Here is a 27951-nt window from a genome sequence, read left to right as displayed (position 1 = left end):
GATCTCATTCAATAACTATTGAACAAAATCATTGTTCTGTTTTTTTGTTTACCCACTTTGTAATTTTAAGGTTGCCTCTATGCTTGTTCAGCACGCTGAGAGCTTTTGGGAGTGTTTTATAAATTTCTTAATATGAACACTTGCAATTTGAGAAGCAGGTGCAATTCGTGTATTAATGCTTTTTAAAAAGATGGTGAAAAGGCTAAATTTTGGCATGGAGGGTATAAGCCTTCATTTGTTAATGTTACAAGGGCTTCATATCGGAATGCCTGACTGGCCACAGCCACCAGAATCATTCTTTAACTACCACTCTAGTTTTTGAAGATTCTAGGGTAACTTCAATCTATTTTATAAAGCCTGGTCTACACTAGAAGATTAGGTCAATTTCACTGTTGGTCAGGATGTGAAAAATCCACACCCCTGAGTGGCGGCATTAAGCTGACCTCAGTTCCCTTATAGACCGTGCCAGGTCTACAGAAGAATTCTGTGGTTTCTGAGCTAAAAAATTTTAATACCAGCTCATTCTCACAGAATCTTAAAATAGGAATGATTTTAATCTGCTGAAATAGCTATTCAGAGAGAAAGTGCTAACAAGCTGTTTCTACGTAATAGATTAATGCAGTTCACTTGAGATTGACTAAAGCCGACTGTTTTTGTTAGGTACTTGAATTGTTTTTAGGTGTATTACTGATGGTGTGGACATACAAACCATACTCTGAACAAAGGAATTTTTGTGGGAATAGGCTATTTGACAGATTAATAAATTAAGCCTGTTTATGGTACATGTTTCATAACTTGCCTGTGCACAGAGACCTGTAATAAAGACTGTTTGTATGACACTTTAAAGTTGTATATAACTTCTGGAAACAAGGTTTCATAATTGGTTAAAATCATTGACTCTCTTTCATATTGCAGTAGAATTTAGGTACCCCATTTAGGATTTGGGGCCACATTCTCTTAAGTACTGTGTAACTATAGCTATATGGCACATAACATAGTGGAGTCTTGATCTCTGAGGCCTCTAGGACAGAGGTTCTCAAACTGGGGGGTCAGGACCCCTCAGGGGGTCGCAAAGTTATTACATGGGGAGTCGTGAGCTGTCAACCTCCACCCCAAACTCTGCTTTGCCTCCACGTTTATAATGGTGTTAAATATACAAAAAAAGTGTTTAGTTTATAAGGGGGAAACACTCAGAGGCGTGCTATGTGAAAGGGGTCACCAGTACAAAAGTTTGAGAGCCACTGCTATAGGAATTACTCTAGTCTAATACAAATTCCTATAGTGAGCCACAGTAGATCGACTATACTGTGTTATAATGAAGTTGTCCAAAACTTGTGGTGAGGTTTACTAACTGATTTCAATAAATCATTCCTCTCTGCACCTGGCTCATTGTCTTAAGGCGTGCTTGATAGCTGGTTGTTTGTTCCATTGCCATAGTTACCAAGACTTCTCTGGAAGCAAGGTCACACTTGACATTTACTAATATTACCATGTTTAAACCATCACTTATTTGTGTCTTTGCTAAGACCAGGGGGATTTTCAAATGTCCATTTGTGACACTGTTTTATAGGGTGAATTATTTTCACTAATGACTTGGGTAAAATAGCCATTAAGTATTTGTTTTTAAGGCTTACGTTACCTTCTCAAACTTATGAAACATTCCTTTCTCAAAAAATGCACATCATAGTGCATCTTATACTTTTACAGTCCCACAGGAAATGTAGCCCTTTTTAAATAAGTCAGCTGGATGAGGCCACAACTTCTCCACTTAAGTGAGGTGGAGGTTTTTTTCCTTTGCATGAATTGTTTTCTCATTAAGTTAATTACCTCACAGAGTGACAGGAACAGTTTGGATTGACTGATTCACTGTGTTGCACAAAGCAGCAGTAGAACCACAAAAATAAAGTAATGCACTGTCACTAATTCCATTTTGGAAGCAGTCAGTGATCTTTACAGAAGGGCAGAAAATGTTCTTTTGCTCAGAGGTGGCAAGTTGTTTCATCCACCCAAAATCACTTGACTCAGACTTTTGTGTGTAAATATGGTGTTCAGATGTATCTAACACTTCTGAGGGAACCAATGACACTTTTTTTGTCTAAAATAGACGATTTTAAATAAAAAGCAAGACTTAGTTAACTATCTTTTCAATGAGTGTCCAATAAGCTGAGAAGGGGTAGTTCACTGCTAAAACCTACTTCCTGCCTATGTGAATATTGCTAGCATATGCCACTCAAGCTAGCACAGGTATAAACTAGAAACATTACATGTGGTTTGTAAACTACCTTAACATACTTCTAAAATGTACTAAAAAAAAATCACTTCCCTTGTAGCGGCGGGTGATTCGAACGGGGCTTGGTGGCGGGTTCCATCCCACTCGGTGCGAAGCGGACAGGCCCACGGATGGCGGGCGGGGGCCAGAGGCGGCCCCAGTCTGCGCGCGTGGCCCCAGCGGGGAGCAGAGCCCGGGGAGATGCTGTCTCCCTCCTCCAAGATGCAGGTCCGAGAGGATCGCAGGGTCTCCTACCAGGCGTGGTTCCCAGAGGAAACCTTTGGTGGAGAAGAAGATGGTGGAGATCCCACTTCCAGCTCCAGTGGTAAAGCGATCAATCATGGTGAAAAAGATCATGCCCCGAAAACAGCAGCCTGCTGTTGCTTTGACTAAAGCAGAACAAATCCCATGCGTGACTGGTACTGCTTGGACTTCACGGCGCAGCCCCAGGATCTCCCAGAAGGCAGGAAAGGAAAACTTCCCAGTGGAAAGCAGCGAGGCCAAAGGCTGTGGAAGCACTGATGCTTAGCATCATCTCTCCCTGCCAATGCCCCAGGCCTAGTGGAGAAGGCTGCCCTGTCTACAGTTAGCATCACTGTATGTGACTCTCCTCCTCAGGATGAGAGGGATGTGCTGATGTCTAAGAGAATGCGCTGATGCTACAGCCGCCTGGATGCCTCACGCAGATTGAACATGTCCACACCCACATTCGCCCATGGCCTGCAGAAGAAGTGCTCACTCTTTGGCTTTGAGAAGCTCCTAGTGCCTGATGCACTAGCAGATGTCTCCAGTGGGTAAGGTTTCCCCTGCCCAGGAGACTCCAGTGGAGCCCGATGCCTTGGGCTCCACTAAGGAATGGGACATAAACATTCCTGGCATCTCCTTCCCCAAAGAGAAACGGAAGAAAAGGAGGATCCCCCAGATAGATAAAGCTGAATTGGATGAGTGCGCTGCTCAAATGAATGCACAGTTTGAAGAAGCAGAGCAATTTGATCTTGTTGTGGAATGAAGCCTCTCACCTGTAATCTGCATTATTCTTTTGTACATAGAGCTGATGTGTTTTTGAGTCTAAAAATTCATAAAATAGTTCTGTCTGTCAAAGAAAAAAAATCAAGCTTGGTTTTAGATGGTACCAGACCACTAACACTTTAAACATATATGATGTTAAGGGCAGTCATTGTTTTCATGATTTGATCAAGGGAAATACAAACTATGGTATGTCTGTCTGCAGATGACCTCTTCAGCAAGATATGAGCATGTAAAATTGACACAGCTAATGGTAAAGTTCTTATTTTGTAAAACTGACCCATTATATTGGAAAGTATAAATCCCTTGCTTGGGTGCAGACCACTTCATTACTCTTACATCACTCCATCTGCGATATCTGTTACTCCATTTAAAGTCAGAAACAGCTGTGTTGAAGGAATATAGCTTCATACCTATGCTAGGATTATAATCCAAGCAAATATTTTGAAGTTTGATGAATTAATACCTCAAAAGATCCTGTAGCGGTGGAGTAATTCTAAGGTTTTTTTCCCCTATTTAAATTGTTCTAAAGTAATCCTGTTACTTCAGATGAAGAGAAAACAGTAATATGTAAAACTAAGACCGTGGAAGAAGCTTCTTTAATTTTTGCTTTGAACAGAAATAGGAATGAGGTGCTGTGTTACTGGGAACACATTTCTAACTAGCTGGTTTAAGTCTACCCACAAACTGACCCGGCAAACAGAACCAGTGGTCTTAGTGCAGTTTCCTTGTATGAAAAGAACACCATGGAACAGAAGTCTGATGTATTTTTAAATCTAATGCTCTGCACTGTAACAACCAACTTCTAAACATGCTAAAATATCAGAACAAAAGCTATATTATGTGGCTAATAACCCCAAATTAGCCTTTAATCAGAGCTCCATAATTAATTCTCAGATGCTTAGTAATAAAGAGTTAATTTCCAGCTTCATGCTTGAATAGCAAAAACATCATACTGTGCATGACACATACCAGGATGGTAATAGCATAACTCTGCATGTTATACACATTAACATTGGTTTCTGTATACACTGTAGCTAAGTAACATAAAAACAGACTTGAGTGTACGGTGACGCAAAACACAGTACTCAGATGAGCAGTCTCAAATGAAGGTTTGTTGTTGGAGAGGAGAGTCCAGCCCAGGTGGGGACCTGTTGAAGAGTTATTAGGAAAACTTCTGTGCCCAATTTTAATTCTTACACAGGTCTCTGTCTCTCTCTGTCTCTGTCTCTGTGTGTCTCTCTCTCTCTCTCTCAGGAAACCGATGTGAGACCTGAATGTGAAAAGAGGGAGCTTTTAACTAAACCCTCAATTCCCAATGTCTTTCTTTGGCATCAATGATGTCAAGGCCAGAAGGAACTGTTGTAGTCTTACCTCCTGTATAACACAGGCCAGAAACTTCCCCAAAGTAATTCCTAGAGCAGATCTTTTAGAAAAACATCCAAGTTTGATTTAAAAATGAGTTATAGAGAATCCACCACAACCCTGAGTAAACTATTCCAGTGGTTTAATTGCTCACTGCTGAAAATGTACACCTTGTTTGCAGTCTGAATTTGTCTAGCGTCAAGCTTTCCAGCCATTTGGATCGTATTATACCTTTCTCTGCTAGAGAGAAGAGCCCATTATTAAATACTTTTTCTTCAGGTAAATATTTACTGTAATTGAGTCCCCCTTTAACCACTTCTTTGTTAAACTAAACAGATGGAGGTCCCTGACTCTCACTGATATTTTTTTCTAATCATTCTCATGGCTCTTCTCTGAACCCTCTCCAAATTATCAACATTCTTTATGAATTGTGGACACTAGGACCAGATACAGTATTCCAGCAGCAGTCTCACCAGTGCCAAATGAAGAAGTAAAATAAGCTCTCTGCCTTCTCAAGGTTGCTGTTTATGCACTCCAGGATTGCATTAGCTCTTTTGGCCATAGCTTCACACGGGGAGCTCATGTTCAGCTGATTATCCACTATGATCCCCAAATCTTTTTTTCAGAATCACTGCTTCCCTGGATAGTGTGTCCCAGCCTGTAAGTAAGGCCTGCAGCCTCTGGTCCTGTAATACCTGAGCCCCCATTTTCCCTGCTGTCATGCCTTGACTGTTGCTGCGTCACTTCTGGTTTTTGCCCACATTCTCACTCCTGCCTCCTTCTGTCCCTTTTTCTCAGTTTAATTTGCTTTGCCCAATTTTTGTTATCCACAGTTCTGCTTCTCCATACAAACTGCTGCCTTCTTTCTCCATGGCCTTGTCTGCCTAGAACTTGCATCTGTTTTTAGCCCTGATGTCACTCTAGAGCACTAAACATCTAGATTCAGATATTAAATACGACTGCAGTGCCATTTGGATGCCATTTCAGAATGTATACCTCTACTATCTAAGATTATAAATGGGCTTATTTGGTATCATGTTTGCTGTGTTTCTTCTTTATAGTAACAAAAACTGTCACATCACCTTTAGTGTTTGAACCTGTAAACTTCATGCTTTTTTTTTTTTTTTTTTAAGGGAGGGACATTTTAAAGTTATGTATCGGAGGCGTAGCCGTGTTAGTCTGGATCTGTAAAAAGCAACAGAGTCCTGTGGCACCTTTAAGACTAACAGATGTATTGGAGCATCAGCTTTCGTGGGTGAATACCCACTTTGTCAAACACATGTAATTTTAAAGTTATGTAAACCATCCATTGCTGTGGCCATATGTGCATTTTCTGCTTTAAAATATTTGTTTCTCAATTCTGGGAAGATCATGTGACTGAGATGCAAGACTTCAGTCTTGCCACTGCAAAAAAAAGTCTAAATGCTTTTAATTAACTCATATGTTTGTCCTTTTTTATCACAAGCATATGCTATTAATATGGTGTGCCTGCATCTAAAACTAAGCAGTGACAGTGGTATTTTAAACATACCTTTTTTATGACTGTATATACTAAACATCTTATTGTTTTCAACATTTCATTATATAACGAGATCTGAGATGTTCTTCCAATACGTAGCAGAACGGTCATTACAGCTACACAGATTATGGAGCTTTAAACCATGTTAAATTGTATGCTGCCCACCTGTTTCTTGGTGACCAGGGCAGGAAAAAATAAATTTAGAAATCTGAGGGGGCCTATTTTCTTTTGTGACAAGACAAAGGAACTCCCAGGTCACCAGGTGATTTAGCAAGAGAATTGCCTCTTTTCCAGAACTAAAAGCTTGCCAGCCTCACATGTAGGGAATTCTGACTCATTCTGTTATCTAAGAACATTAAGTAAGTAAGTAATGTCACCCTTGTGTTCAGTTGCACTGCTTAAAAAAAATAGATGCTGGACTCTATCTTGACCAGAGTTAAATGTCTTTGCTGTGAGGGAGAATAAAAATGTCACTTAGTATCTTCAGTGAACAGAACTTTCTTTTTGTATTCCTAACAGTGAGCAGTGGGAGTACACGTCTTACAGTTAACGGGAGTACTTATTCTCAGGCTCTTACACTCATTTAAAATAAACTTTTAACTTTGTTTGTTGGAGGAGATGTAACAAATACAGGATAATGGGTCACTAAAGCCCCATGAGCTAAAACATTCCAGCAAATTATTTAATTGCATAAAAAGGTACGGTATAGCTGCAATAAATACACAACTTGACAATGGAGAAATTTCTAAGTCGTTACAATAAACAGAAAATGCAGTAGAAGCTTAGAGTTACTAATTGCTTTTGATTTTTTGTTCATATCTGTAATTGAAATCAGATTCAGGCTCAAGGCAAGAAACACAATTTCTCTTTGAAATGTCTGTGTGGTAATTTCCTCTAACAAGGAACTTATTCTACATTTAACCTTATTCTGCATTCACAAACTTGCAGTTGTGTGATGTATAAAAGGTTTGCCTTAACTCCTCATTAAAGCAACAAAGTTCGATATTAGTGTTCAGTCTGTGTCTGTCTACATTATTGTACAGGATTTGTAATACATGTGGCATGTAAAATCAGCTGCTGTCTAGATGTCTACCCTGCTCCCTTGATACCTGAGCACAACAGTGATGTTTTAAAGGTTATTTTATACTAAACTGAATGCCCACAGTTAAGTGTTTAAATGTCTTTCAACATGTATTTTGCAAAGAGGATTGTGAAGTTGAAGTACAAGACCTCATTACAGTAACTTATGCCTTACAAAGACTCTGAAGTAGAATTTGGCCTGAATTGCAGTTGTTCCTTAATAGCAAAGTCTCTTGACTCGCTTGGGAGGGAGCTTGGATCTATTTCATTTACTAAGGCATTCCAGATCTTCTAATGTGAACAATCTGCCTTGGGTTTCCCTCTGCCTGTGAGGAAACAATCCACTTTCCTTCCAGGATGATTATTTGTGAAACTTGTTGGGATGCCTTTGGTTAGAATTAGCTTCATTCTGTCAAAGTTGGGTGGTGTGAATTGTATCTGGCATAGTATGTAATGGTTGTTTAAATCTAAACTGAATAAACAGATTTAACTTAGAACTAGAAAACTGGCCATACCTTTGGGCAGAGTTCACTGGAAGAGCGCAATGGAGCAAGCGAAAGAAGATGAGAATGGAAGTTCTTAACTATTTGTTGTTTGACTATATCAGCAAGCTTTTTTCTTCATAAGCTTCTAAAACTGTAGGTCTTGATTAGTGAAACATCTTGTGTTCTTAAAAATGGCACCCACCAGATAATTAAATCAACTTTCCTGAAGGGTTAGGTATTAAACCCGTTCTGGAACTAGAAAAATTGCTGTCCCAGAACAAACTCCTTTGACTGAATGCTGTGAACTGCAAGCCCAGTCATCCAAACTGGTTCTTAACCCAGGAAGAGTTGTTTGGGTGAGTTCATGCATGATCTGTTCCAGAATTAGAGTATTTATTATTACTAATGCCTAAAATTTGAGTTAATGCTTTCGTCTGGTGATGAATGCAAAACCCTCAATAAAGAGGTGGAGATGGAAATAACTATAAATAAGTTTGTGCAGTAAGCTGTCTAAAATTCATTCACACTAGGAAACTAATTTATTTAAAATGGGGCAGGCCATTCAAGATGGTGCTGGATTGTCAGGGCCTAAGGACTGGCCCCACCTCTTGGGCTGCATCATTGGCATCTGCCAGTAATGACTTGCCTACCCTGGGAATAGGAGGGTTGCTGTGGTAGGTATTGAGCATAGGATTGGCACCTTACCACCCACCCACCTTAAAAAAAGAAAAGATAGTTGGAAACTCCTTGCCTGCCCTGTGGAACACCACCACCTTGTATTTGGTTGCTAAATACATGGTGGTGTTTTGTGTACATATAATCATGGGTGATTTGGTTTTAGTGGTATGGCTGATGCTGTCTGAGCATAGACAAAGAACCAAAGTGTATGGATATTAACTTACTATCAACCTGACTATGAAAACACTGAAAATGGCTGTGCTGGGATTTCAGAATACCCCAATCCCTAATCATTGCTGAAATATTTGGGAAATAGTACCTAATCTATTCTGAATTCTTTGTAAGCTTTTTTTAATGAAAAAGTAGAAGAGAAATGCACTTTGGAAATGTTACCTCCTACTGTGCACACGGTTGGTAGTTTGTATTGTGATAGCGCCACCTCAGAATTAAGGCTTCATTGAGTTTGGCATTGTCTCACAGGCGAATGTGGTCCCTTCCCTGGTGAGTTTACAGCCTAATGTCATCTGGCCCCAAAGTTCTCTCCTGAGTTGGAGAATGATTTGACCAGAAGAGTTATACTCCTAACATCCCTTGTTGGGCTATTCCTGCATACTCTGTGGAAGGAATAGTGCTGCTTCCTATTTGACTTGAAAATTAAACCTGCCAAAACTGAATATTAGAATGTAGCCAAAACCTATTGGAAGCTAAACTTAAATATAACCTTAATGAGGACACCACCGTAGCTTTTTCCACTCCTAAGCATGAAAGAAGAAAACGGCATTTCATTCTACTTCTGAAAAGTTCAAGTGCTCTCTTATCAAGAGGTGTGTATAGATAGGTGTGAATGGAATTTTCCATACTAGAATTGTGGTCTTTGAAAATGGCAAAATAACTTTGAAGCAGCATATATTTTGAAAAAAGATGGTGTTTGCATGTCCCTAAGACTAGTCGGAGCCTATGCTGTAGCTTCTTAAATATTGAGTAATTCTCAGGGGAAACTACTTTTTGAAGAGAAATTCCAAATAAGTTGGCTTGTGTAACTTTCCATAGACACGAAGCACGCTGCATGTAGGCAAGTCAAGGTGCCAAGTGAAAAGTAATAAGGCTGGGAAAAGCATCCTTACAGCTTAGTATCCATGTTTCAGTAATGGTCAAGAAGCATTCAGAGGTACAAAAAGAAATTATCACACAAAATGACTTGATCTAGGACTTTTTGTGCTATGCTGGTCTTCACTTCATGGAGTATCTGTTCCACAATTAGGCCTGGTCCACACTACGCAGTTAAATCGATTTAAACAGCGTTAAATCGATTTAATGCTGTACCCGTCCACACTACAACACACTTTAAATCGATTTTAAGGGCTCTTAAAATCGATTTCTGTACTCTTCCCCAACGAGAGGAGTAACACTAAAATCGATATTACTATATCGATTTAGGGTTAGTGTGGACGGAAATTGAAGTTATTGGCCTCATCATTTTACAGTAGCTACCCACAGTGCACCGCTCCAGAAATCGACGCTAGCCTCGGACCATGGACGCAGACCACCGAATTAATGTGCCCTAGTGTGGACGCATAAAATCGATTTTATAATATCGGTTTTATAAAACCGGTTTTAGTTATTTAGATTTTATGCTGTAGTGTAGACGTAGCCTTAGAGTATTTATTGTTACTAATGCCTAAAGTTTGAGTTAATGCTTTCATCTGGTGATGAATGCAGAACCCTCAATAAAGAGGTGGAAATGGAAATAACTCATTTATAGTTTGTGCAATAAACTGTCTAAAATTCATTCACAGCAGGAAACTAATTGGTAAGTTTTAGAGTCTGTGCTATTCTGATTAAGCGGGAGCACAGATTCATGTCTAGATTTCTGATGAGAAAATATTCCATTCTACTATGTCTCAAATAAATAAATAAAAAAATTTCAAATAACTTAACAGCACTTTTGTGCTAAGAGTAACACGTGTACCTGGTACATTTTGTTTTAGCTGTCTAAATGTGGTGTGTAATTAATCCTGATCTGAGGAGAAGTGTTCAAATACTAATCTTGTTCATAATGTATCATGTACAAAATCTAGAATGCAGAACAGTCTAAACTGAAGTATGAAGGATAGGGAAGTATGCTATGATAAACCTGTGCAGAAGTGTTGTTCCCCTTTGCCATTCCTGCCAGCCTTCTCCACAAGTCATCTATATCCTATGTCTTCTCTCCCAGCCAAAGAAGATTGGAATCCACTCTATGTAAAGCAACAGATGTTATTCAAAAATTAGCTCTTTGGATAACTTGCTGGGTTCCCTTTGCCCCTCTCAGGCACTAAGCACACCGCTTGTTCCCTGGTGGGCAGAAGAGCAAGGGAAGCTGTCTTCTCAGATAAAATGCTGAGAATGCCCTTTCTCAACTTCAGCTTAATTTCTCGCTAAATGCACTTGATAATAAGGCTGAATGACACAAAATGAGAAGTTGTGAAGATCATATGAGCAACAGCATTTGCCATAAGTAACCATTTCCTATTTATCCTCTCAACTACTGACTGCCCACGTGTGCATACTCTACCAGATTTCTAAATTTTATTGTGTTCTACTCTGGAAATTATCTGTAAGTGGGGAGGAGGGGGCATTAAGGTTCCATGTTTACCTGTCAGTCACTTCCAGATCAAATCTGCTCAGTCAATATTAAAAAAACACAGGCTTTCTCTAACTATAAGCCCACTCAATGAGGTGTCCTGAAAGTGAAGCTGGTATCTTGCTGACGCTTGCATCGTGTAGTAATTCTGCAGTCAGAACAGAATTGTATAACTCAGCTCAGTCTCTGAGCTGCACGGACTCCAGTGGAACAGGAGTAAAATAGTAAAAACTACTTTGGACACCGAAGCAGATGAGAGACTACAGAGAGCAGGGTAGTTGAATAAGAAGGTGGATTTTGTTTCTGTTGTGAGAGAAACAGTGTTGTGTTCTTTGGGCTTGTGTTCAAAATGCTATGCCAGTAAAATCAAACTCCTGCAACAGATCTTGCAGCATCCAGAAAGCTGAATGCTGGCACAGATTGCCAAAAGGAAAGAATAATTTCCCTACATTAAAATGGCTCTGAAGAATGACCATTGTTATGTAATTCCAAAGGCAGGGACAAATTGTAGAAAAAAATTTTATACTACCCCTAAAGATTTTTTAACACTTTTAAGAAATAGGACTTTTTATATAAAAAGGATACAAAACTAAAAGCAACAGACACGCTTCATAAAACTTGCTACACCTCTCCCCATCCAACAACTTTATAGCACTTATGTACTCCCATTAAAGTCAATAGGCAGATTCCCGTAATGTCAGTGGAACCAGGATTGGGCCCTTAAGGAAAAGCTAAGTTTGCTTGCTTCTTGGACAGCACGTTTTTGGTATTATCAGGTCTGCAAGCAAACCACACGTTCAAAAGCCCTGAACTGTTTGTTTATAGAAGTAGATAAGTACAGAACTCGTGAACACTTACACTATATTCTTCCCTTACTGCTTTATCTCCTATTAGTGTAAGCTGGAAGTGTGGGTTATTGCTTCAGTAATAAAACTTTAAGTTGTGTTGAGACTATCTAGGATAACTTATCAATTTTTAAAAAACAATTGAGAGCTGAACAGATAAAACGAAAGAAGGAAAAACCAAATAGTATTTTGTCATGTCCCCGATGATCTTGGAGTTTCTGCTCCCCTATATTATCTCCAGTGATTAAAAACGGCCAATGAAAATTTAACTATTTTCTTTATGGTAAATTTATATTAGAAACATATTATGCAAACTTTTTATATGTCCAGAGATAGAAGTTATAGCTATTTCTATTTAATTAACTGCACAGTTAACAGTATCTAAAGTAGCCAACTCTTCCTGAATTTTGGCACTACTTTTTAGAAGAATATCACATTATTTAGTTTTATTTCCACTAAGATCAGCCAGAAATCTGAAACTGACCATTTGGTTTGGTGGTGTTCCACAACACCATCTTCCCCCATTGGGCATTTTTTTCTGATCAGACATTTTAAGACTTTTAAATTAAGATCTGGAACTTCAGACTAGGATATATCGTTCAAGTGACATGAAAGAGCTGAAGTCTAGTCACCAAGATGCTTTGGATCTTAGTACAGTGTAGAATGAGTAGGAAAAAAAGTAATCAGTAAATGTGAAATGTCTCTTTGTCAAGTTACATTTGGAGAATTTCTAGTTAGCTTTAGAAAAACAAAGCTCTTAAGGGAAACTAACTCCTTTAATTCTGGATGCTTTAGCTCTGTTTTTGAACAGAGCTGCTAATTTTCCATTTTTCCTGGCAGCAAATCCAGCCTATTGTACTATAGATATTTAGCAGGATGTACTGGTCACAAAGCCCTATGTGAAAAGGTGCTCTGAAATGTTAGCATGCCAAAAGCTACCCATCTGGCCTCTCTTGGGTAGCAAACACATAGGTTTCATATTGTTAAGGAAAATCAAATGGCAGGAAAAACTAAAACTTTGATAGTCTTGTGTCATGTTTTCATGGATACCTTTGCCTCTGTTATAATCTTGTCAGAATTTAAGAACTCAGACTTGTCATTTCATCATGAAGCAAACTACTCCCATAGGCATCATCTATTACACCAACACTTAAGGTTTCATATACAGTATGAGTAAAGATTCGTTACCAGTTTTACATTTGAACTGAGTTACTTGTTCTCTAGTGAGTGTCAAAGGTTTTTTACAGCATTTTTTGTTTTAGGATTGTTCTTGTTGCTTGCTTTCTGGCTTTTAAAGGGCATCAAGCTTCTTGGTTTGTAGCTATTAACCTACTTTTTAGCCTATCCATGATCACAGAATCCTTACTGTGCTGGTTGGACAGGACTTGTGACTTTCTCTGAAGCCAGTCACCTGTCCAGAATGTTGCCAAACTGAGGCTAACGGTAGGTCTATACACTGCCCAAAAAACCAACCTGCAACAGGGAGTCTCAGAGCCTTGGTCAGCTGATTTGGGGTTCACACTACAGGGTTAAAACTGACAGTGTGGACAGTCTTGTCCAGGCTCACCCCTTTCCCAGAGTGTCAGAGCAGTGCTCCAACCAGAGCGGGAATGTCTAAATTGCTATTTTTAGCCCTGTAGCATGAGCCTGAGTCACTTGACCCCAGCCTCTGAGACTCGCTCCTATGGGTTTTCTGAAGAACGTAAATACACCCTTATCTCTCCTTCAGTTCTCCAGATTTGGCTAATCAGTTTTTCTACATCAAAGATGAAAATTCCTAGCTTCTGAGTTCTTCCTCCTGATCTGTTTAGAAAGTATAAGTGACCCCAGCCACGGTACATGAAGCAGAACTGCTCACTGAAAGTAGACGACAAAGGATGGTTTTAAAGTGAAAGTGTAGCTATGAACTGATACTTTCCCCACTGCCCACCCAGAAAAAAGAGGAACAGCCCCACTCCAACTTAGAATGTCTGCATATTATGTCCCAAAGCTTTATTGGGCTGAAGAGCCCTTCCAGGAAGAAGGAAAGATGACTGCATAACCCACATAACTAGAGGAGCAGTACTAGAACATGCAATAAATAAATAAATAAACATGGTGGGATGACTAACTAAAACTTTTTTAAAATAACCATTAAGAATCTCTTGCATTCCTACATGATTAGTGGACTTGGCACAGAAGTGGGTAATTGCCCTGTGGACCAAAATATTTAATTTCCTAATGTGTCTTCATAAACTGGAATTATATACTCCACCTTAAACATCCAATGTAATAATGTCTTTAGAAATGACTATCTAAACGTTAACATGACAGTTGAGACTGCATGTCATACTGTGACTTGAAATATTACAATTTTGTAGTAGTCAGAAAGATGATGATTTTGCCATAGTACTTTTGCCTGGTTTCGAACGTGTTGGGGAGACTATTTCTCAGCTTTAACTTGAGAGCAGCGATAATTAATCTTTATTGCCTTTTCAGGATGTTTTGTGTGCCATCATTCTTACATTTACAGAAATTCTGCTTCTGTTTGTGATGTTCCTGGTGAAACTGGTGTATTTCATATGAATGTTCAAAAATACTTGACAAAGAATTATGTTCAGATTTTTTTGGCTTTTTAAAACAGCCTTTTTAAAATTATATAATCCTTCATTTTACTTGAGAACACAGGTAATTGAGAATATGGGTAATTGTGGAACCTTTAGTGGTTATTCAGAAAATGGGAACACTTGCACTCCTCCAGAATAGCTATCAGTAAATTGTCGTCATTTGTGCTGTATCCTGCAACTTTGTCTTTAGTTCCCAGAATCCTACTTTTCCCACAGGTCCAAATCTTACTCTTTCAGTGGAGTGTTGCCAATTAATCAGCTATTTTGTATCTAAACTATGTGAACAGATGAGCAATCAAATTACCATTTCTGTTGTGGAAAGCAGTGTTACATTTGAGAAGGACCTTGGTGCATACAGGGCTTCCACTTTCTGTAATTACAGCCTACTAATCATATCTAACAGTCTTTTTTTATTCTTACGTAAGCATTATCTTTGTTGTTACAGAATGTGTCAGGGAATATCCTTAGTTTAAACAGATCTTCTGTTTCCAAGACACATGCCAGTAGGTTCTGTATACCGGAAGTCCACACAACAGATCCAGTCATAAACCTGGAATGTTTTGGGCCTCCTAGTACATAGGAGGGGCTGGAGAAAGGGCATGCTTTTTCAATTAGTCATAGTTTGGAGAGAGACTTCATTTTACATTCTCAGTATTTAACTGTTCTGTCTACATTCAGTTGAACTTTTAAATTGTGAAACTACCAGAGAGGACGTAGTTTAGGAATTTTAGTTTGAGAAACTAGATTAAAGATCACGCTGTGTATAAATAAGCAAGTAATGCAGGGGGAATTTGTATTTGAAGTTGCAGATTTGGTTTAATTACACTGAACACCTTGGTTAAACCTAGCTAGTCTGGGATTTTTCCTAGTCGGTACATACTTTTTCTGAAGCATCTGGGAATGCTCTTCGGAAAGATTCTTAGTTGCAATTGTTAATCTACTCTAGTAGAACACTGCTTCGTTGTCAGATTTATGCTTTGTCATTTCATGGAATGAGTCTGATACTAAGTTAACAGACCTTTTAACATAAGAGGATCAGGCCAGAAAAGCACTTGTTTACTGATATAGGCTCACAAAAATTAGGTTGAAAACCCCCTTCAGATTCTTTTAAGATGTGGTGGGATCAGTAGGCTATGCATTTATTAATCCATGGTGATTTTATCCACCACTGTTAAAGTCTGTCTTCCGGAACAATACTAGCTTACACCCTTAACGAAACTTACCTTATTTCTGTTGTTGCTGCACTTGGGAGACCCAGTCAGGGACCCAGATATTGTTGTGCTAGGTGCTGTACAGACACTCAACAAAGACCGTTCCTATCTTTCCAAAGTAGTCTTTACTTCTAAAATAACAAACTTCAAAACTACAAGGGCTTTAATTTTAATATGCAGGACAGGGCCCATTATTTTTTAAAAAATGTGCGCACACACTAATTGCAAATGGAGTTGGGCATGTAATTACATACATGTAGTAGCTGCACCTGTTCAATCTGCTTCTGGTTCAGTAAATGTGTGTTTTTATCAGAAACAATACATATGGCAGAGTATGGCTTTTGTACTAAGTGTGTTTTGTTTTTTAAAAAGGATTTCCCTTGGCTTGTAACAAAACCTAGCTGAAGAAAAATAGTGTTCTCCAGCTCTACCATTAAGGTCTTTCAAGTAGAATGTAATTGAAATCTTTCTCATTAATAACCCAAGAGTTGCCCATACATCGACAGAGCACTGATCAGTCTAGTACGGTATGTCTTGATTCCTATAAAAAACATCATAAAAGCATCTCTGCAAAATCTTACTATGCATTACCTCATCCCATAATGTTAAAGCTGTGGTGGAGCAAGAGACATCAGGACACTCACCTCATCACATGGAGATGCAACAAATGAAGCAACTTTTGTAATTAACCTCTGTATAAAGTATACTTTTAGGTCTTTTCAAAATGCAATAGACAGTAATACTTTAAGCCTTACCTTGAGCTGCTAAGTGATGGTTAAAAAAGTAGGATCCTGTGTGCAACTGCAGTCCATTAATATTGTATCAATCCTTGTAAGCCTAGATATTGATAGGTAACAGATGTTATGTTGAACTAAAACTGAGTGAATTTGGTGAGTGACTTTGCTGATCAGACCAGGATCATGAACACTTGGATTTGAGGCCCAAATCGGCACCACTACTACTTGTGCTCTGAACAGCCCCAGGCTTTATCAGAGTGTGGTGCCAGTTCACAGCATTCTAGTTTGGGTCCGTCTTGTAATTATAAAGAGAGGCTTATTTTTAACACTTTGGAGACCTGCTTGTTTCATAAAGCCTGCTGTCTTTTTGTGTTTAGATAATATTTACACTGTTAATATTTTCTACATTCTACAGAGCTGGTTGATTTAAAGTCTAGGCCATCCCCTGTTCACGTTCAGCCAGTTCACCATGTGTCAAAAGCCAGTGAGTGCTTGGTTTATACTTGACATCTAAAACATGTTGTTTTCACATGTTTGCTAATGTGCTATCATATTTGAAATTCTTGTGTAGACAAGTCCTAGATTATCATGATGTGCATGGCTGCAAAGGATGCTTCCTGGTTAGTTTCACAGACAGAGGGAATTTAGTGCTTGAAGGTGGGGATGGGATAGTTATATTAGCTGGAAGAGTTCTTAGCTGAAACGTTGTTAACTATAGTTTGTCTTCAGCATGTGCTTAAAATAGCACTGTATTTTGTAGACATATATATTCCCATCAGTTTTAGAGGAAGTGCTTGTAACTGAAAAGCGACAGACACTTGTCTAGACAGCAACAGGATGTCCTTTGTTTTAGTCATTCAAGTGTTTTTGTTGATATTACTATACATCTGTCACTGTGGCATTTAATTATTCATATAAAATACATTGCATCTAATTTGCATGCCCTCGACACTCTTTGTCTGGGAGAGTGGATGCATAGTAGCATAAACTTTATTTTCAGGCAGAGTAGTGGTATCTCTGTATGAGGTAAAAGGATAGATCTTTTCTATACACTTACAGTAAAATCATGTGTTCCTTTGTATATAAGACCTACAGAACTAGGGCTAAATTCTGCCCATATTTGCTCCTTATTGGACTCTCTTTTTTTTTTTTTTTTTTTTTTTTTTTGGGTACTTCTAAGCTAGTAACTAACAAGTTGTATTGTTTAATTTTGCACAAATGTTGGGTGAAAGGGTGTCTTCCCTCATCCAGTGTATCCAGCGACATAGTTGCTTGTTAGTGGTACTCCTTGTTGAAAGAGTGTAACAGCATTCTGCATTCCTGTCTTAAACCTGCTCATCTATGAAAATGTGTGTCTACATCTAAATGCATTTTTATAAAATCTCTGACAAGCTGATATAAATCTATGGCTGTATTAGATGTTTATTCCCTCTTACATGATTCACTGCTGTTAACCGGGCCAGCTCTAGGCACCAGCGCTCCAAGCATGTGCTTGGGGCAGCACTTTCCAAGGGGCGGCACTCCGGCTCTCCCCCTCACCCCCCTTTTGTTTTTTTGCTTGGGGCACAAAAAGCCTGGAGCTGGCCCTGAGCGGAGGTGAGAGCTGCTGTGGTGGGGGGTGCGGGGACAGCCGCAGGAGGTAACCCTGGGGGCGGGGGCAGAGGAACCGCTCCCCCGCGCCTCCTCTCCTGAGGGCTCTGCATCTGATTTTCCATGCCATGCAAGAGGCATCATTCTGTGTCTCTGAAATCCAGTGATTGACTTTCTTTTAAATCAGTCTTGGCTTAAGGGCTCACTGCTTCTCCCAGTACAATAAATGTCAAAGTTCTAACTGACTTCAGGGGATGTAGATTGAGCCTTAAATTGTTCGTGTTTTGTCTTTTAACAGACCTTTGCTGTGCACAGAGGGACTTGGATGAGATGTGTACATGAAGGTTATTTTTAGCCAATTGCTTTGAATCACTGTGTGGACTAGGTCCAGTCGGCAGCCTTGTAAAAAGCGTACTGATTATAATGTGAGAACACTCTTACCAGATGGCCTCTGATCAATTGTTTTGTTTCTAAATATTTTCTCTTAGTGGACAACTGCTTAAAGTAGGAGAACAAAGGCCTGATCTACATGTGTTTATACCGATTTTAGCAGCGTTAAACCGATTTAACGCTGTACCCATCCGCACGAGGCCCTTTATATCGATATAAAGGGCTCTTTAAACCGGTTTCTGTACTCCTCCACGACGAGAGGAGTAGCGCTGAAATCGGTATTACCATATTGGATTAGGGTTAGTGTGGCCACAAATTGACGGTATTGGCCTCCGTGCGGTATCCCACAGTGCACCACTGTGACCGCTCTGGAAAACAATCTGAACTCGGATGCACTGGCCAGGTAGACAGGAAAAGCCCCGCGAACTTTTGAATTGCATTTCTTGTTTGCCCAGCGTGGGGCTCTGATCAGCACGGGTGGCCATGCAGTCCCAAATCCAAAATATGCTCCAGCATGGACCATACGGGAGATACTGGATCTAATTGCTGTATGGGGAGACAAATCTGTTCTATCTGAGCTCTGTTACAGAAGACGAAATGCCAAAGCATTTGAAAAAAATCTCCAGGCTATGATACAGAGTCCACAGCACAATGCTGCGTGACAAGCGTAACAGAAAGCCAAAGAATCAAATGGACGCTCATGGAGGGAGGGAGGGGGGGACTGAGGTCTCCAGCTATCCCACAGTCCCCGCAGTCTCCGAAAAGCATTTGCATTCTTGGTTGAGCTCCCAATGCCTGTAGGGTAAAACACATTGTCCGGAGTGGTTCAGGGTATATCTCATCAATTTACTTCCCCTCCTCCCCCTGTGAAAGAAAAGGGAAAAAAATCGTTTCTTGACTTTTTTCAGTGTCACCGTATGTCTACTGCATGCTGCTGGTAGATGCGGTGCTGCGGCAGTGAATAGCAGCATCCTCTCCTCTCCCTTCCCCAGTGGCAGACGGTACAGTACAAAAGGACTGATAGCCATCTTCGTCATCAACCCGTGAGTGCTCCTGGCTGGCCTCAGGTGAGGTTGGCCGGGGGCACTTAGGTAAAAACAGGAATGACTCCCGGTCATTCCCAGCAGATGGTACAGAATAGCTGGTAACCTTCCTCATCATAGCAACTGGGGGCTGAGCTCCATCAGCTCCCCCCCCCCCCGCTTTCATGTCTACAGAAAAGATTCTGTACTGCCTGGACTATCATAGCAGCGGGATGCTGGGCTCCTCTCCCCCTCACTGTTTAATGTCCTGCCTGGGCTATCATAGCAGCTGGAGGCTGCCTCCCCCTCATTTTATCTCACTAAAAAGTCAGTGTTTCTTATTCCTGCATTCTTTATTACTTCATCACACAAATGGGGGGACCCTGCAGCAGTAGCCCAGAAGGGTTGGGGGAGGAGGGAAGCAATGGGTGGGGTTGTTGCAGGGGCACCCCCATGAATGGCATGCAGCTCATCATTTCTGTGGGTTCTGACACGGAGCAGCTGTGCTCTCTGGTTCTCTGATACACTGGTTCTCTAGTACACTTGCCCCATATTCTAGGCAGGACTGACTCTATTTTTAGATACAACATAAAGGAGGGGGGGTCATTCCCATTTTTGTCTTTGTGCCCCCCGCCGACCTCAGCGAAGGTCAGCTAGGAGCACCCATGACAGCAGCAGACGGTACAGAATGACTGATAACTGTCATCTCATTGCCAATTTACAGTGGCACAGCAGATGGTACAGAATGACTGGTAACCATCTCTGCTACCTTGCAATGGCAAACGAATGCTGCTGGGTAGCACTGCGGTACAGCCTCTGTCAGCGGCATCCAGTACACATACGGTGACAGTGACAAAAAGCAAAACGGGCTCCATGGTTGCCATGCTATGGCGTCTGCCAGGGCAATCCAGGGGAAAAGGGCGTGAAATGATTGTCTGCCATTGCTTTCACAGAAGAAGGAATGAGTGACGACATTTACCCAGAATCACCCGCGACACTGTTTTTGCACCATCATGCACTGGGATCTCAACCCAGAATTCCAATGGGCGGGGGAGACTGCAGGAACTATGGGATACCTACAGGATAGCTACCCACAGTGCAACGCTCCAGAAATCGACGTTAGCCTCGGTATATGGATGCACACCACCGAATTATTGTGCTTTGTGTGGCCGCATGCACTTGACTTTATACAATCTGTTTTACAAAACCAGTTTATGTAAAATCAGAATAATCCTGTAGTGTAGACATTCCCAAAGATGATCCAGGGAGATTTGTGAATCTTACCCATTCATGGGGAACTTCTGGGTGATCAGCTATGTGGCTCACTTTTATGTGAAATGTATGTTCAGCTAGTTGCCAGATTCGCTCCAGAGCAGACACAGGAAGTTGAGTGCAATGAGAAACGTTTTTCCTGATGCACAGAGATCTTAAAACAGTCTAGGCCTGAAGGTAACTTGCAAGGTGCCTATTCTGGATATTCATACTCTTGACAACAAAAAGTTGACTTTCAAGTTGTTTATGGCAATGTGAGATTCTGCTTTGCTTATGAAACTTCAGAAAGGAGTTTTCTGAGCAACAGTAAACCTTTCCCTTTTCATTCTTATCTCTGTTGATCTAATAATGCACTCTGCTTTGGTATGTCAGAATTCTTTTGACCTTTTTGTAGGGCTGAGTTTCAAATCATGCATTTCCATAAGAAATATATAATAGTCTACATAACATTGTTCCCTGAGTGACACTCAGTGGTCCGGTATGCTTTTACTAAGTCTGCTAGCTCAACAATTTTGTTGCTTCAACAAAGGGAATTACACACAAATGAGGAAGCTGATTAAATAGAAATTAAAAGGGTCAGAAGGGTGAAATGCCTGCAAGCTGCATGTAGACTATTTAAAAACACCACAACAGAGGCTCAAGTTAAATGTATACCCCACATTTAAAAAAAAAAGGGGGGGGTACAAAAATGCTATGAGAAAAGCAGAGTACAAAGAGGTGGTTAGAGGCAAAGAGACCCCTACTAGAAATTGGAAGTCAAATCTTACCGAAGAAAATAGAAAGGAGCATAAACTCTGGCAAATAAAGTGTAATTACGCAGGCCAAAACAAAAAATATTTGAGGAGCAATGGCAAAAGACACACAATCACTCGGTAATTGCTCTGTTCTGTTCATTCCCTCTGAAGCATCTGGCACCAGCCACTGTCAGACCTGGGCAAGATGAACGATTCGTCTGACCCAGTAAGGCCACTCTTATGTTCTTTGCTGTTCATGCTTGGAATGCAAGTACAGTCAACACATTTATAAGAACATCTGTTTTAAGAGCACTCCAGTGAAAGGAACACATTTCTTACACTACAGATTTCTCCCTTGTTTCCAATGGGATTTTTCATCTGTGATTATCTGATCCTAGGCTTTTATTACCAGTTTATCATTCACTACTAGGAAGTAATAATTATATCAAGCAGAGCTGTCATGCTTTATTTACAAGGAAAAAAATGTTTAGATCTCATTAAATTTAACTTTGCCAGAATGATCATTCTGCTGTTGCCTTTGCACATTTCATTGCCACTCTAAAGTATTTTTATATTTAAGTGTTGGTGTCTGTCTAGTAATTTTGAGCATTATCGTATAATAAATATTTAACAATTAACAACACTTTATGGATCACTGATAGCCCAAGGCAAGTAACTTGTCATATTTAAAATTAAATACCTTTCAAAGTTTGATGCATGTTATCTGATGCGTTTCCCATGTGATCCAAAATCCCTCACAAGAGACTAAAGGAATCATAGGTGAGAGGTAAAGTAATGCATTGGATTACAAACTAGCTTGGACAGACCAGGGAAAGAAGAAATACATTTTTAGTAGGGCAAAATGTTAATATTGGGGGGCACAATGGGCCTGTATCAAAACCAGTGTTTAAAAAGGATAAACACTGAAGTAAAATGTAGGCAACAGACTAGGTTGGGTACAGCTACAGAAGACTGAGGAACTTCAGTGGGGCTTAACAAAGCGAGGTGAAAGAGGAGCAGCATTATAGAGCGGGTTAGGCAAACACCTGTCAGGCATGGTCTAGATGAGTCCTGACATGAGTGCAGGGGACTGGACTAGATGACTTCTTGAGGTCCCTTCCAGTCCTATGATTCTGTAGCAGATGAGATTCAGTGTTGACAAATGTATGGTAACATGCACTAGAAGAGATCATTTGAACTACTTGTACACAATGCTGGGATCTAAATTAACTGTGACCATTCAGGAAAGAAATCTAGATGTCACTGTGGACAGCTCAATGAAAGTATCGGCTCAATGTGCAGCAGCTGTTAAAAGTTAATGTGTGAGGATTGGTTTAAAAGATAATACTGAACACTTCATAGTGCTGCTATATAAATCTGTGGTAAGCCTTCACCTAGAATACCGTTCAGTTATAGTACCCCATCTCAAATACAGCAGCAAAGCTAGGGGCCCAGAGCAGGATACCAAAAAGGAAGCATTGAGAAACCACTTGATGAAGACTGGAATAGAAGGGACTGTTCAGAGAGGAGATGGATAACAGGGGAAATGGTAGCTCTACAAAATAACAAGTAGTATAAAGAAAGTAAATTGGGGGCTTCATTTACCTCTTCTCAGAATACAAGAACAATAGCCGTGAACAAAACTGAAAAGCAGCCAATTTAAAATTGACATAATCGTTTTTATACGAGTCAGTAGTGGCAGCTCACTGCCACAAAATATCATTCAGGCTAAGATATTAGTAGGTTTCAGAAAAGGGCAGGACCCATGTGGAGAGAAGAGTCAGTTACCTTAGGTAGAGGTTTTATAAAGAGAATTAGACCCTCCTGCTTCAGAGCATTAGCCAGCTACTGACATGGGTTCTCTCTCATGAGCAGGTTATGCTGTAATTGTCGACCAGCAGTCTTTTATGCACCTTCATCTGAACATCTGGTAATGGCCACCATGGCCTTGTCAAGACTAGAAATTGGAAGTTATTAGCTTGACATATGTTGACACATTAATGTGACAAGTCTTTTAATGGGTTGGCTAACACCTGACAAGGACAGTCAGACAGGGTATTTGACTGAGTGGACCACTGGTCTACCTGGCAATTTCTGTGTTAAGTTAGAGAGGAAATAAAAACGGAGCGGCGCACGCTCTGATCAGGAATCACTGAGACAATAAACATGGAGCCCCATGATGCTGTTTCTGTATTCATGTTTTGGAGCAGAAGTGCTCTTTAAAATTACCCTTGGAACTTACTTTCACTCTTGCATGTCTTCTGGCAAGTACTGAGGGGTTCCAGTTTTACATGTTTCTTGCATTCGAATTGCTCTTGTTTTTAGGCAAGGAATATACAGAAATGATAGCTGTGGATGCTTCTAAATGGGAAGAGCATAAACATAATTTTTGGAAACTTGCCGTTGTATCTGTCTGAGCGAAGTGACAACAAGCATGACAGAGTGCATTAGTGGGTTCAGCTTGCGACTTTAGGAATGTGCAGCTTTCCTTGTTAATCTCACTAATTTGTGGTGTTAGACAAGTGGTAAAAGATTGCTCTTCAGCAGTGATCTGCAATTTGCATGTAGTATGGTATATGCCATATTGACAGTGTGTGCTATGTATCGTAACAATGTTCATAAGCTTGTTACAGGATGGTATTTTTTGAAATGGTAGAACTTTTTCATAAGAGATCAATTCTTAGCGCTGAATATTTTTCCTGTTAATGTACTGCAAGTTTTTTTTACCCCTGACTTAATCTTTTTAGATGCAAATTATTCTAATTCAAGGCTTACATTTCTCCTGGGATTTTTTCCTTTCAGGGCTGAAAAAACTGAAGTCCTCAGTGAAGATCTATTACAGGTACTGTAACTCAGTTAATGTACTGCCTTTAAATGCTTTTCTATAAAGAACTAAGCAAGCCTTTTGACTTCATAGAATGCTGCTTGTGGAAACAAATCACAAGATTACAAGGACAGAAGTTAGGGGGCTGTAGCTCTGCTTCCTCAGACTGGTCAAGCTATGATATAGCTTAAGGAGAAGAGAAACTGTCAGCCACATGAGACAAAAGGGGATTCGAAAGCTGAAGTACACTAAAAAAGCAAGTCTTAGATTAGAAGCAAATAAATTGTAGCTTTGTATTACGTAAGCTCGTTCACTCTGTAAAAATGATTCTTTACAAGAATATAATTGCTTTTCTTGTTGACTCTCTCGGGCTGTTTCTAGCTGGGAGAACATTACTGTTTGGTAAGGCCTCTTCCTGTGCCCTTGTTCTTCTATATTTCTTCCTGAAGGAATTAATTTATATGGGTTTCAGAGAAGCTGCAATAAATGCAGAGATCCAAGGATTATTCTGAATAAGCCCATGTTCTGTTTATTTCTTGCAGTTTACATAGTGAGTGCTGTCCGGCTGTCATGCTGATAGCAATTGTGATACTTTGAGTTGTAATAGACATTTTTTGCAAATTTCTAATCTTTTTTTAAAGTTGTGCCATATACTTAAACATAGCATTTTTAGATACTATTTTTCAAAGACTACGAATGACAGGTATAATTGACAGATTAATGGAAATTTTCTTTTCACCTTTATTCATTCATTTGCTAGCTCTTAATCAGTTTCTCCTGTATGTGTAGGTCTTTCGCACAGCAATTAAGGGAAGAAACCTTTTTTACGAACAATTTGATTGCTAAACCACAAAGGTTGGCTGGGGAACTTGGGTACAGTAATAGCCCCAAACCAATTCAAACTTATTTACATAGCTAGGTTCCAAGTTGACAGTATCTTTCTAATATGATTACTTTTCCAAAAGACTTGCATTTGAGGCTGAAATTTTCCATTCTTGGTCTTTGCAAAGAAGCTCCTTTTTTCAAAATTTGAGAATCTCTTCAGCTGTTGAAGTTACAAGAGTGAAAAATTAATTTCAATTTAAAAAAATTTAAATATTGATGTTAGAGGTGTATGTGTAACTACCTCCGGAAATCTTGAAACAATCTAAATTGACATAATCCAGTTTTCTCCTAGTCTAGAAGGTTTACTTTATCTTTGGATCAGAAATATCTGATAGTTTTTGGCAACATTACTGAGAAAATATCTGAAGTAAAGCTTAAAAAAAATCTAGCTATATTAAGGACTTTAAAATATGCCATGAGAGAGCTTGCAAGGATCATCTGTTGTCTTAGTTAGAAGGCAGAATATGAAATAAAGACAAACTCTTTGTCACTTGTTGCCAAAAAATTTTGCAAGCAGTTTTCCCAGGCTCAGTAACCAGACCGGTTACACCCATATGGAAGAGTTTGCTCGTTTTTGGGGAAAACTCTTGTCTGACTAAACTGCCTACACATTTGGTAGTGATCGTTTTATAAACAGGCTTTCAACTTTTTTATGCTTAACTCATACGTTTTGGCTTTGGTACATTTTGAAAAAGTTGTTCTAATTTGCTGAGTGCAATATTCATCTTCAGATATGCCTTAACTAAATTTAGTGCCTTTCCAAATCAGGCAAGGACTACCCTTCAACAGTATTAGAAATGTTAATATGTGCCTATAGTGTATACTTCCTACAGTTAGCGCACTGGTGTCCAACCAGTTCTATATCTTCTACTCTCAAGGCAAGGTTGGAAGCATCTGTGTTTGAACCTTGAATGGAGAAATGCTACTTTGTAATCTAATCTACACTCTAGATCTATAAACCAAGTTACAATCAGTGTTACCAGCAAAAATGAGTCTTTCAATAGCTTCATTGACCTGGACGAAGAATAGGAAGAACGACCATATCTGCTCCCCCTTTCTATGTCTAGGACAGTCAGATCCACTTGTCCAGTTGCTGACACAGTAGTTACTGTAGCAAGCACTGTGACATAATCCTCACTTTTATATTCTGCAGAACAAAATACTGCTTTGTGCTTTTGTTGCCTGCTCTTTTTGTGATGATGGTTTCTAATCACGCTGGAATTCTTAAGCAAAGATGTGATTAACTCAGTCGGTAAGATTTTTAGGTGGTCAATTTATATTGAAGATTTATTGACCATTAATAAAAATGTGGTAATATTCTTCAATAGGTACCCATGACTACGTATAACATTGAGTTCTCGGAACCATCTTAGAACATCGAGAGAGAAAGCACTGGTATAATAATTTTAAGAGGCCCCGCAGAAATGAAGCACTCAAACACACAGCTTGTAGCAGAAATATGAAAACCAACTATTGAAACACGGCCGTCCTGGCCACCCAGTGTCCTTGGTGAGCACGGAGTACTCTGTCTCAGAAGAGTGGAATCATTTTCAGGAAGAATCGATTTTAATGGCAGTGTTCAGCAAATAGAAAGGAATGGTGTACATAATTTCAGTGCAGCATTTTACAATGGCTGTTTACATCTTGGCTTATTAAAGTAAAAAGCCTCCTTTTATCAAGATTACTATATAGCTAAACATCAGTCTTTCAGGCCAGCAGACTGCTTTCATTTTGTGTCTAAATGGCCATAGATGCCAAGCAAACAGTACGTGAAAGCTTTCAACTACCTGAAAGAGGGGTAACTTGAAAGGAAATCCACTACTGGAAAAAGCTTCATCAGGGCCTTGGGTGTAGGACAGTTCTCAAAATGGAAAAGAAGAGAGAGAGCAGCAAGTTCATTCTGCATTCTTTGTAATTAAGAAAAATTTGAAGCTCAATTTGCCTTTTGTGGGGAAGCCCACAGTTGATATGCTTTGTAATTTTACAACCAGTTGTTGTGTGCTTAAGGGTGTGATACCTAAGCAGAACATATCTTAATCTTTCCTAGACAGAGGATAAGCTATATTTGTTTAGACATAAAGTGAGAAAATGTATTGCCCTCCTGAAAATGTTAATTTTTCAACACTAGCAGCATTTTTAGGTGCTTAACTGAAGACTTGAATCTGTTCAAATTACTTCTGCAGATGAAACTTGTTATGCTTTTTTGATTGTTTTTTTTAAATAGAAACCATTCTGAAGGGCTTCCTTTTAATCTTGGTGAGTCATCAAAATGCAGATAAACTGCATTCCTTTGACGATGTACATAGAGTTTATAGTGCCATAAGCAGTCCTTCCCCAACACACTCCTATTTTGGGGACTATTTTTGATAAGGTCCTTTTTTAGAAGAATCCTTTACCTATTTCCATTACTGGCTTTCAGTGATTCTTGAAGCAAAATAATCTTAATATATATAAAGACATTTTAATATTTCAACTAGCGAGGACAAGGATTCAAATGCATTAAACTCAGCTTATGTGGAGATCTTGAAAAACATACCAGTATTTTTTCTTCGTCACAAACCCTCAGTACTTCTCTATCTTATCTTTTTTCCACCCATCCATGCCTGCATCACCTTGTCCTCCATCTACTATTGCATAAAGCTTAGAATTTTCCTTTATACTTGATAACCAGAGAGCAAACCTGCTAGCCAAAGACAAATGATGAGGGCTGGGGCACACTGGCCAAAATGCAACATTTAGATGGCAACCACATGGTTGTCCTCCATTCCACCCCACACAGCTGTAGGGAAG

General features: G+C 39.6%; 1 protein-coding gene and 1 pseudogene across 6 annotated transcripts in view; both read left to right on the top strand.

Moving 5' to 3' along the window:
- ARHGAP17 (Rho GTPase activating protein 17) overlaps nucleotides 1-27951 on the top strand; it is a 69268-nt gene that overhangs the window by 13958 nt on the left and 27359 nt on the right. For all 6 annotated transcript variants that reach the window (XR_004002235.1, XM_030576986.1, XM_030576982.1 and 3 more), the window contains exon 2: nucleotides 24255-24294. Coding sequence is in view for 4 of the 6 variants with exons in the window: in XM_030576986.1 (XP_030432846.1) it covers nucleotides 24255-24294 (40 nt within the window). In the remaining 2 variants the exon portion in view is untranslated. The remainder of the gene's footprint in view (nucleotides 1-24254; nucleotides 24295-27951) is intronic.
- On the top strand, nucleotides 2350-4708 carry LOC115658308 (annotated as a pseudogene).

Source organism: Gopherus evgoodei, chromosome 10, assembly GCF_007399415.2.
Source record: "Gopherus evgoodei ecotype Sinaloan lineage chromosome 10, rGopEvg1_v1.p, whole genome shotgun sequence".
In the NCBI taxonomy this organism is placed as follows: Eukaryota; Metazoa; Chordata; order Testudines; family Testudinidae; genus Gopherus; species Gopherus evgoodei.
Note: the sequence above shows the minus strand (reverse complement) of the source record. Positions and strands in the feature narration are given on the sequence as shown.